The sequence below is a fragment of the Cynocephalus volans genome, chromosome 1, assembly GCF_027409185.1.
Source record: "Cynocephalus volans isolate mCynVol1 chromosome 1, mCynVol1.pri, whole genome shotgun sequence".
Classification (NCBI taxonomy): Eukaryota; Metazoa; Chordata; class Mammalia; order Dermoptera; family Cynocephalidae; genus Cynocephalus; species Cynocephalus volans.
This window is the reverse complement of record NC_084460.1, coordinates 118,693,690-118,704,917: the sequence shown is the minus strand read 5'-3', so window position 1 is coordinate 118,704,917 and position 11,228 is coordinate 118,693,690. Positions and strand designations below refer to the sequence as shown.

General features: G+C 36.9%; 1 protein-coding gene across 8 annotated transcripts in view; it reads right to left on the bottom strand.

Moving 5' to 3' along the window:
* Positions 1-6,677: 6,677 nt before the first annotated feature.
* The window catches only part of DLG1 (discs large MAGUK scaffold protein 1), a 249,074-nt gene continuing 244,523 nt past the window's right edge, over positions 6,678-11,228 (bottom strand). For all 8 annotated transcript variants that reach the window (XM_063094507.1, XM_063094525.1, XM_063094541.1 and 5 more), the window contains one exon: positions 6,678-8,459. In XM_063094507.1, the coding sequence (XP_062950577.1) occupies positions 8,353-8,459 (107 nt within the window). In that variant the 3' untranslated portion in view covers positions 6,678-8,352. The remainder of the gene's footprint in view (positions 8,460-11,228) is intronic.

Sequence of the window (11,228 nt, the reverse complement as noted above, 5' to 3'; positions counted from 1 at the left end):
TGCCGAAGACAGCTCTGGCTCTCCAAGGATTCAGTGTACCCACAAGCTTCTATCTTGCTCATCAGGGAACTGAGGAACAGTAGTAGATGCTATATGTATTAGTCAGTTTTCTGTTGCTTATAGCAGGATACTTGAAATTGGGTAATTTATAAAGAAATGAAATTTATTTCTTACAGTTTTGGAGGCTGGGAAGTCTGAGGTTGCTATGGGTTGAATGTTTGTCCCCTCCAAAGCTCATGTGGAATATTGTTCCCCGTGTGGCCATGTTGAAAGATGGGGCCTTTAGGAGGTGACTGAATCCTGAAGGCCCTGCGCTCATGAATGGTTTAATCCATTCATGGAATAATGGGTTAACGGTTTAATGGGTTATCATGGGTGTGGACCGGTGGCCTTACAAGGAGAGCAAGTGAGCACTTTTAACAAGCGCTTTTGCCATCCTTACCATGTGATACCCTACTTTGTCACGGGACTCTGTACAGAGTCCTCACCAAGAAGAAGGTCCTCACTAGATATACCCCATTGACTTTGGACTTCCCAGCCTCCAAAAGTGTAAGAAATAAACTTTGTTTCTTTATAAATTACCCAGTTTCAGGTATTTTGTTACAAACAACAGAAAACAGACTAATACAAAGGTCCAGGGGCTCATCTGGTGTGGGCCTTCTTGGTGGGAACCTTCTGCAGAGTCCCATGGCAATGCAGGGTATCCCATGGCGAGAGGGTAGAGCGTGCGCTGGCATGCTTCTTCCTCTCCTTATAAGGCTGCTAGTGCCAGTCCCATGATAACCCATTCATCCATTAACCCATTAATCCATGAATGGATTCATTCATTCATGAGGGCATATTCCTCATGGTCCAAACACCTTGCAAATACTATATTGGGGTTTAGGTCTGCACAAGAACTTTGAAAGAAAAAAACATTCAGACTATAGCACCATGGGAGGGAATACACTAAAGATAGACTTAGGGGACTTAGAAAGAGGGGAACTTTGACAAGAGGCTGAGAACTTGTATTGTCTTATGATCCAGCAAAACGTGGATGAGCAGCAACTCCTTTACCCAGAATCTTAGAAAAAAATTTGTATTTTTTTCATTTCAACAAACTATATATTTTTCTTTTTCTGTGGGCCATGATAATGTCTTTTGACTAAGTACAAGCCAATTTTTATTTTGGGTGATGCTTGGTAGGGCTGGTATACTCATAGAAAATTAGAAATGGTGAACATTTGCAGCATTAAATGTGATATCAAAGGATATTACACTCTTACTCCTGATGTCATTCACCATGTATTTGCTTAATAGTTCACTCTTAGAAATCATCCTCCTTGTTCAAGGCCCTGTGATGAGTTAATACGTCTGACTTTGTGTATTGAGAACAATGGTAGACACACTGAGCAAGTTTTGTGTATCAAAGCTTTAGCCCCCTCAAAAGTATTTTCCCATGAAGCTGGACTTAGGGGAAGCCCTGTTCATTTGGCCTACATGATATTCCATGTGTAAGCTTTTCAAAGGCAGATTCTGTGACTGACCTTTTTTGTTGTTGTTTTTTGGTGGTTGGCCAGTACAGGGGTCAAACCCTGGAGCTTGGTGTTGTCAGCACCACACTCTACCCAACTGGGCTAACCAGCCAGCCTGAGAATGGGAGATGACTTAAGGGGCCACTGCAATCATCCAGGCCTGGGTGGTGGGTCAAGACCTGGATCAGAGTGATGACAGTGGAAATGAAAGCAAGAAAAATATGATATTGAGGAATAATAAACAGTATTTGGTGACTGGACGTTTAGGGAAGAGCAATGTCAAAAAGCACTAAAGTTAAATCTTGGGTGACTGAGAGAATATTCTATTAAGTACAATTATTAGCCATAGATAGAAAAATAGTTAAAGGTTAGTAAAGTTTTTTCCTCATAAGTGTATGTCAGATAAACTACATCTGAACCATGCACTGAACTTTCAGAGAAAGGGATCTATCTTCAAAAGATGTCTTTTCTAGTCTTAAATACCACCAGGGAAGTAGATATTTTTGATCAAATGACTCTCACAAGATTTAGAAAAACTTTTTGTAAAGACTCATAGCGTGGAACATATGGGACTTTCATACTCTTCGTCTTGTCTCCACCTACCCCATCTGTGAGGTAAATGAACCTAATTTTAGACATCCTAAAGAAGAAAGATTACATCACCCCTAATCTTTTCTTCCACCAGAAAATTTATTACATCAATTCATTAGCAAGTTTCGCATGCTAATTGTTTTGTGTACTGATTTCTGCATAGTTAAAAAAAACCACTTTACTCCAGTTAAAAACTGTCCAAATGAAATTGGTCATTAACAGTTGATTGGCAGAAATAGTGATGAATATATACTCAACAGGAATAGTTTATTCTTACTTTGAATAAACACCAGTAATTCTTAGGGTTTAGTCTAGAGCTAATTTAAAGGAGCGACCTTGGGTTTTTTTTAAATTTTAAACATGTTTTTGGAAAAAAAAAAGTCATATTGTGATAAGAACAGAAAAGTCTGACAAGATGGTTTGTGTGCTATCTGCATGCAGAAAGGGTCAGGTGTCATACCAATCAGTGAAGCCAGCTCTGATCTAGAATTCCTTAAGTACATTGCACTAAAATTAGATTTCTATAAATCATATAACATTTAAAATGCACAGAAGTTACCACCTAAAGAAAATAAGCAGTTAATAATTTTGAAAACAAACTACAAGTTCTTTGTCTGGAGTTCAACAAATCAGATTTTCTTAAAAGATCAGGACTTTGCCTCCATCAACTGTTTTCCAAATTGTAAGAAGGCTATTAGACAATCCCCCTTTCACAAATGGCTTGTTTTCAGTTTGCTGCTCAGACTATTTTCTTCTCGTTCCTTACTGTCCTAAATAGACTGCATTTACTTCCCTTAGGACACCAGCAATGAGAATCTGGCACCAGTCACTGGCACACCCAGCTATTGGATCACGAGTGTTATTCCTGAGGGTTTGAAATTCTAAAGGGCTCATTTTTGTAGTCTTCTGCTTTAGACACAAATTCCTTCTGTAGATTCTTGAGATCTATTGTTCTGTGTTTAAAGTTGTTTTAGGAGGACAGCCTCCTGTGCAACTGCCTAAATGTGAGTGGATGCTCACAGTATTGATGGAGATGGGGCGGTGGAGGGCCTATCATGACTTTCAGCATCAGAAACCCCTTTCTGCTTGCTGCTTGTTTGTGCAGGTCTAGGGTGGCAAAGAAATACATAACTATAGTGGAAAAACTGGAAACAATACAAAAGCTCTTCGGCCAGTGAATGTATAAACTGTTACATCCATGAAATGGAATTACCACTAAGCAATGAAGACAAACTATTGATATGTGCAGCAGCAATATGGATCAATCTCCAATGTATTTTGCTAAGTGAAAGAAGCCACACCCAAAATGCTACATATGATTTGCTTTCATTTACATGACATTCTGGGGAAGGTAAAACTATAGGCACTGAGATCAGTGGTTGTTAGAGGTGGGGGCGGGGAAGAGGACTACATAGTGGCAAACATCAGAGACTTTGGGATGATGGAACTGTTCTGTATTCTCAGTTGTGGTAGTGATTTCATGACTCTATGCATATGTCAAAACTCAGAACTGTACACCAAAAAGAGAGTTTCATGCAGACCAAATTATATATATATAAGAAAGGAATGTGGCTTCCATTGGGGTAGTAGTGGTGACTGGGAGTTGAGAGGGTCACCTTGGGTGCTGGTCATGCTGTTTGAGCTTCCTGTTGGTTACATAAGGCGATAATGGTTTGTAAAAATTCAGAGACATATGTATACTTATGTATATTTATACATTTTAAATATGTATGGCATCCTTCAAAAAAAAAAATTTAAAAGATTATGTGAGAGAATTCCAGCCTCTACTGTTCTCTGATATCCTTTCCCTAATTCTTCCCATATCTGTTTACTACTATAGGTAATAGAGACTGCTAGAAAAATAGTGTGACTCTCCCTGGTCAGGTTTGGTACCTGTTCCCAAGTCTCAAACAATAATATCGTTACCTGACCACCAATTCTGTACACAGTGTTTTTTAGCAGACCAGGATTTATTGTTTTGCCAGCTCTTAGGTAACCATGTTAGAGGGTGGAATGGAGAAACAGCTGGTGGTGGAACATCAGTGAGAAAGTAGTCAATGCATAAGTAGTGACTTTTCTATTCTTGGTCAAATTGAATGAAAGAAAAAAGTATTTTATCTGGCCAATGTAAGTAATACTTCTCACTCTACTGTCTTAGGCCTCTTTCTAGACTCTCAACAGTGTTCTGTAGAATTGTTAGGGGCTATTGGGTCTAGGACTGTAGAGATGAGGATGCTTACGAAGACTTGAAGTCCATGTTTGAGGTTGAGTTAGGGTGGTGCTGTGGATTGGATGCCCCCTCAACCTTATTGAGGCTTAATTCCCACTGTTAACTGTTGAGGGTGGGAAATCCTATTATGGTAATTGAAAGGTGGGTCTTGAAGAGGTGATTAGATTGTAGGACCATGAAGTAGTGAATGAATTAGTAACTAGTAAGTGGCAGAGCTGGCATTCAAATCCAGCTCCGATTCCACAATTCACATTCTTCACATTATAGTACACTCCTGCCAAAGTCAGTGAGAGATGACTGTGCAACTCTGCAGGGAGATAAATGGAATCTCAAACACTGGACTAAAACACCAGATGATCTAAACTTGGGTCAGAAAAGTGACACCTATGTTTTTCCCTGTTATCCCACAAAATGCAAATTCCTTAATGAAATACCATAAACTTACTAATATTTAAGTTCTTTTAATCAGTAAGGCAAACCTCCAAAGACTCAACAACTCACTAAATTCAACTCATAACATGGAAGGGAAAAAAACTGGTATGGTAGGAAAACCATTTTCTAAGAGCCAGGAGTTAAAGGTTCTAATCTTGGCTCTGTTCCTTATTTGCAATATTGTTTTGGTTAAGACATGAGGATCCTCTGGGGATCACCATATATAAATTAAGAGTATTTGAGGCAGAGAATTTTGAAAGGTAACTCTCCTAATACTTTAGAAAACAAATTTTCCCAATTATTAAAGTCTCCAAATTGCCATCTTTGGAGTTTAAATACTACGTAGTGTTTAGCAGGTATTTGTTAACTGGAGTGTATTTTGCTGGAATGAGCTCTGCAAGCTTGTTTCCATCATTTACTGAAGAGTCTTAGGCAGTTAGGGAACAGGAAACCAACCAGAAATGTGCAGCCACATTTAAGAGGCATTTTTCTTTTTCCCAACTAACGGATATTTGGGACATATAAAATTATGGAATATTTCATGAAACATTTAAAACTGTATATTATTCCCTGTGCACTAGAACAGTAAAATTTTTTTTCTAATGGATACTGGTCCAGTTTGGTTCTAAAGAAGTTCTTTCTGTATATGTCACCGTGACAGTGCTAGGCTGACTTGCTTCCCAGAAATAATCTTTTCAGCTGTGATGGGAGCTCTATGGATTCTTACTAACTGTGTGACTCTGGGTAAGGATCTTCATCTAAGTCTTTTTAATCTGTAAACTATTTTGGTACCCCTTGAAGTCACAGTGCCTTATACACAGTAGGGGCTGAAAAGTGGAGGCAACATAGTGTACTGGAAAGAATGTAGACTCAGGGCAGAGAGACTTGGATCCAAACACCAAGTACTGCCACTTATTAAAGTTATCTTGGGCAAGTGGTTTCACTTAAGCCTTATAGTTATAGCGATGCTAGAAACATTTAACTCCTCCTCCTCTTTCTTTTATAAAATATTAAGTAATATTTATAAAATATTAAGTAATATTCCACTACAGATGCAAGAAAAAAAATCCCCATGCTTTTCATCTGATTGTGGCAGTCAAGATTGAATAGAGGAATACAGGGGCAAAAGATGGAGAGAGAATTTTTGCAACTTGGGAAAACACTGAAGAGCCTGTTTTACTCCAAAGAGGAGCCTAAACAAAACAAAACAAAACAAAACAACAAAGAGTCTAAAATGTGAATTTATATAATAAATGTTGGGAAATATTCCTTATTACTCTTAAAAAATTACTTAACAAGGTGCTGTAGATTGGATGTCCCCCCACCCCCCACCTCAACAATTGAAGCTTACATCTGCACTGCAACTGTTCAGGGTGGGAAATCCTATTATGATTCTAACTGAAAGGTGGGGCCTTGAAGGGGTGATTAGATCGTAAGCCCATGCCACAGTGAATGGATTAATAACAGTGGTCAGGGGCATGGTTCTGAGGGCCTTAAAAGGAGAGTGAATGAGGAAATTAGTCTCTCTTGCTCTCTCTGCTCTGCCATTTTCTGCCACGTGAGACCCCTGCACTGCTGTAAAGCCACCACCAAAGATTTACCAGATGTGTTCCCTGAATTTTGGACTTCATAACCTCTGAACCTGTAAGCAATAAATTTCGTTTTCTTATAAATTACCCAGTTCTGTGTATTTTGTTATAAGCAAAACAAACGAATATATTAACATATTTAGTTCCAAAACCCACAGAAGAAATTTTGATTAGTTTGTCTAATGGCTCTTAAATTCAGTTTATAAATTTTGTGATGTCCCTAATTATTCTAAGAAAATGTTAGATTGTAAAATATTTTCTTTCAAAATTCAAGACACATTTAACATATAAATTTTACAATAAAGTTTATTAGCTGTTCTCCTCTTTCTCATAGTGGAATGGATAATGTTGATAATTCTTTACAAACCAGTACTTATTTGTTTAAGAAACTGTAATGAGGAGGTTGTCAAAAACACATATTTAATAAACAACTCCAAAGAGCAATGGGAAGCCAAACAATATTAATATAAAGGACCAGAGAAAGTGATTTCTGAAGTCATTTCTACCTTTCATTAAAATTTCTTAAAATTGCTCACCATGAAGATCTTTGCAACTTTAGTGCAGAGCAGTGGATGAAAGGTATCTGAGGGGAAAACTTAAACATAAATGGGGCTTTTGCCTGTCTTTCTATTAATGAAAGGAGAACTAGGAGAAGGAAAGGCAGAGGACCAAAATCAAACCCAATAAGAACAACGATGATGAAAAAACCAGGAAACATTTGAAAACTTCTGTAGAAAAGAGGAGAACATGCCCATACTTTTTCTTGTAACCTAATTTCCCTAAAGGTTTCTCCTCACAACCGCCATATACCCCATTTGCAGTTCACATGATTAAGGAAAGTAAGTCTAATCAATTAATATTTAATTTAAAAACCAAAAAGTTAGGAGTAGGTGGCAAAAGAAAAAATATATTTTAAATATATATATATATATGTTTGTGTGTGTATGCAACTATGTAAAGAAAATAATTTCCATAGTTACAGAGTTCAGTTAAAGAAAGTTTTATATATATTTATATATGTATATTTTATTATAACAAAATAGGCAGTTATTGTGGGTAAAATATTCATTAAAATCTGACTCCTAAGAATACATTTAAAGTTTTAGGCTATGAATTGGACTCTTTCCATTGCCATAATAATTACTACATCACCACTGTAATGTCTGTTTTGTATTTGTGTCCATGAAATTTTCTCAACCTTCTGTGTAAAAGGCAAGCTCCCCTAGCACCTAAACATGGTCTCAATTCAGAAAATGTGATGATCATTACGTACGAAAAACTATTTAAAGACACTATGAATAGTGTTGCACAAGTAGATTATAAACATTTGAACATTGTTATTCCTAGCAAATGTACTGGGGGGAAAAAAAACCCTCAAATAACAGAAGACTTTTAGAAGAATTGTTACGAAAAATGAATATCCTCTGTGAAATTATGAAAGTTAACTCAGACATTAATTTCAAAATTAAAAAAAATATTTTCCTTATTTGTCTATAATGAAATAATTGCTTTGATAACAGAAGTCAATTGAGAAAAGGACTTGAGAGCTAATATATTGGCCAAACCATGCTATTAAAGTTAAGCGTGCATAGTTGCTCAAAGCTACTAAATCACTGATTAAAACCACTTTTCTTTCATTTGTATTAAAATTTGAAAAGAATGTATATAAAGCTTTTCTGAAAATCTCTTAAAGTTACTTTCCCTTAAACATTAAGGAATTTTACCACAATTTCCGCATTTCCCCAAACCCTTAATAGCTGGTGGGGCCATTCTGTCTTCAATTCTGAACAATGGCCACGAACCAATAGTGACATAATACAGATGATGCAACTTGAAGGAGACACTAGATGTCAAAAATAAGCGCAGCTGCGGACCATGATGAGTGGGATATGATTCAACATGAAAGAAGTATTGAAAACAGACTCCAGAAAGAAAGGGCAAAGAAGGATCAATGAAAATGGGATTGTGAAAAAGAGAACTAGAAGAACATCAGTCTTCATAATTTTTCTTTTGCTGGAACCCAGATGTAAGGACCAGACTGTTCTTCTATGATTTGCTTCACTTGGTTGTAAATGTCTTCCAGCGTATCTCCTTGTACAATAGCTGTAATGATAGAAACATAATCAGAAATCTCCATTAATTGTCTATCTTTGCCATTACAATTATTGGTGAAATAGTAGAAGCTAAATTTTTGAAACAGTTACTCATCCAAACAAGAGTCACTATTCATGTATTGTTTGCTTAGTAAAAACTGCTTGTTTAATTAATTTTCCCACTTGTAGAATACAAAAATTTAAAATTGATCAAAAAATAAGATTTAGTGATTTTTTTTTGTTTGCTGTTTTGTTTTATCATCTGAGCATGTATGAGCTGTATTCTTTTAAAACAAATTACATATTTCCTTAACTTTCTTGATTTCTCCATAAATGTATACAGATAAAAAAAAAGAGCAGACAGCAAGCATGCCTACTTTCTGTTTTATTTTATTTTGGGGGGTAGGACCTTAGGGGAAAAGAGCTGATTATAGATTGACATTACTTTCCTCAGTATGCCAGTTATGTTAGGTACTATGGTGTAGGTGAACTGAGATACATAATCTGGCTTGTTAGTGGTTAGAGACTCTTAAAATTAATGATAGGTAATATATTTGCTCCCCGATATAATGTATGAATAAAAAAATGGTAACAATTACTAACAACTAATTCTTTAGGGATAGTTGGAGCTCCTGAGGTACGTGAGGAATAAGGATCAGTTAATAAAAAAAACAAAGTCTCACCAGACAGCACTAAGCATGAGTAACTTTTTAAGAAAATAGAAAACGTTTACATATAAATTAAAGAATTCAGGATTATAACTCAAATAAACCATTTATTAAACCACAGAAAGATGCTCAGTGATTGCAGAAGAGCATCATAGATGTAAATTTCCTTTATCTCAAAAACCTGGCATAAAATATATCAAGTGGAAATTTTAAATAAAATTGTTGATCTGGTGACTGAAATTATGCATGCATAAGAAAGAGGATGTACAGTATGGAGGGCTTATAACATATGTTGCTAAGATGCTTGAATAACCAAATTTTAAAAAACGTAAAATTCACTAGTATCAGTTTGGTGAGAGTTCACATTTTAAGCTAAATATAGACATATCTTAATATCCCTGAAGACACAGTTCATTTGAGAAAAACACTTGGTTCACCCGTTTGGCATCTTGTTGCACTCCAACAGCCAAGTACAGAATCAATAGTATTTCATAGTTTAGGTTGACAACAACATACAATGACTTATTTTAGGAAGAAAGAATTACTCAGAAGTTCGTTTGGGAAACATACATTTTGCTTACTTTATATATTCATTAATATAATGGTTACTAAAACAGCATTCTCTTTGGTAAGGAACTGGGAAAGCATAAGGCTGCAGACACCTTAATCACATGATTAAAAGTAACATCACCAGTAACTGTACAAATCAACATCATAAACCTCCCTGTATGATGCACAAATAATACATCATTACTTCTTTCATATTCCTGCCCAAAATGCATTAACTTAAATCTAATCACGAGAAACATCAGACAAATCCAAATTGAGGGAAGGACATATGCAAAAGAACTGGCCCTTTCTCTTAAAAAAACATCAAAGTCATGAATAACAAGTAAAGTCTGAGGCACTGTTCCAGATTAAAGTAGACTAAAGCTACAATAATTTAATGCAACATTTGGTTCTGGATTGAATACTGGAACAGGAAAAACGTTTTTTTTTTCATTTTGTTCTAAAGACATTAATGGAATAATTGGCAATATATGAATAAGACCTGTAGTTAGATGAGATACGTCAATGTTAAATTTCCTGATTTTGATAATATTACTAAGATTATATAAGGGAATGTCCTTGTTTTCTGGGAAATACACGTTGAAGTATTTAGAAGTAAAGAGGCATCTTCCTGCAACTTACTCTCAACTGTTTCAGAAAAACTGTAAATGCTATAAAATGCTAACACTTGGGGAACATGGGTGAAGGGTATATGAGACTTCCCTGTACTATTCTTGTGACGTCTCTGTAAGTCTAAAATTATTTTAAAAACAAACACACGGCTTACAATACCCTAAAACTTACTGGTACTCAGTGTGAACACCAAATATAGGTTGATCATTATTTCAAACAAACAAATAACAACAAAAATCTGTCCAATGAAACCTAAGGAATAATTTAAAGAACAAATTGGGTGCTGGCCAATTAGCTAAGTTGGTTAGAGTGCAGCCTTATAACATCAAGGTCATGGGAGATCCCCGTATCAGCCAGCTGCAAAAAACCCAAAAAACCCCAAAAACAAATTGAATGAGGCTTCTGGTCAAGATGGTAGAATAGATGGTCCCCAGTGTCACTCTCTCCCACAAATCAACCAATATACAACTATTAAAAATCAACAACAGCCGAGCTGGGGCCGCTAAAGCTCAGGGGAAGAGGAGAGACCTACGGAGTGCATGAAGGTAGGAGAAGCCACAATGAGAGAAAGAAAAAACTGCTCCAACCGTTTCATGCCGCTGCCACTTTAAGGCTGGAGCTGCTGCAGGCACAGAGCAGGAGCCGGCAAAAAGGTGCAGCTGTGCCTTTCGGATGAAGTTGCATAGAGGCAGCAGGGGAGAAGAGGGCCTTGGTGGCCCCCAAGCCAGCAGTACCACCAACAGAGATCTCATGGACCCACACAGGACTAAGGAGCTACAACAACTGAAAAAAAGGAGCCATTCAGAGGCTGGTGAGTCACTGCAAGAGACCAGAGCATAGCCCATCCCATGGGAAGTGTTTGGAGCACAGGCGGTGGGGGAGATGGGCCCACTGGGGGAACGCTGGGGCACAGCAAGGGCAGCCGATCT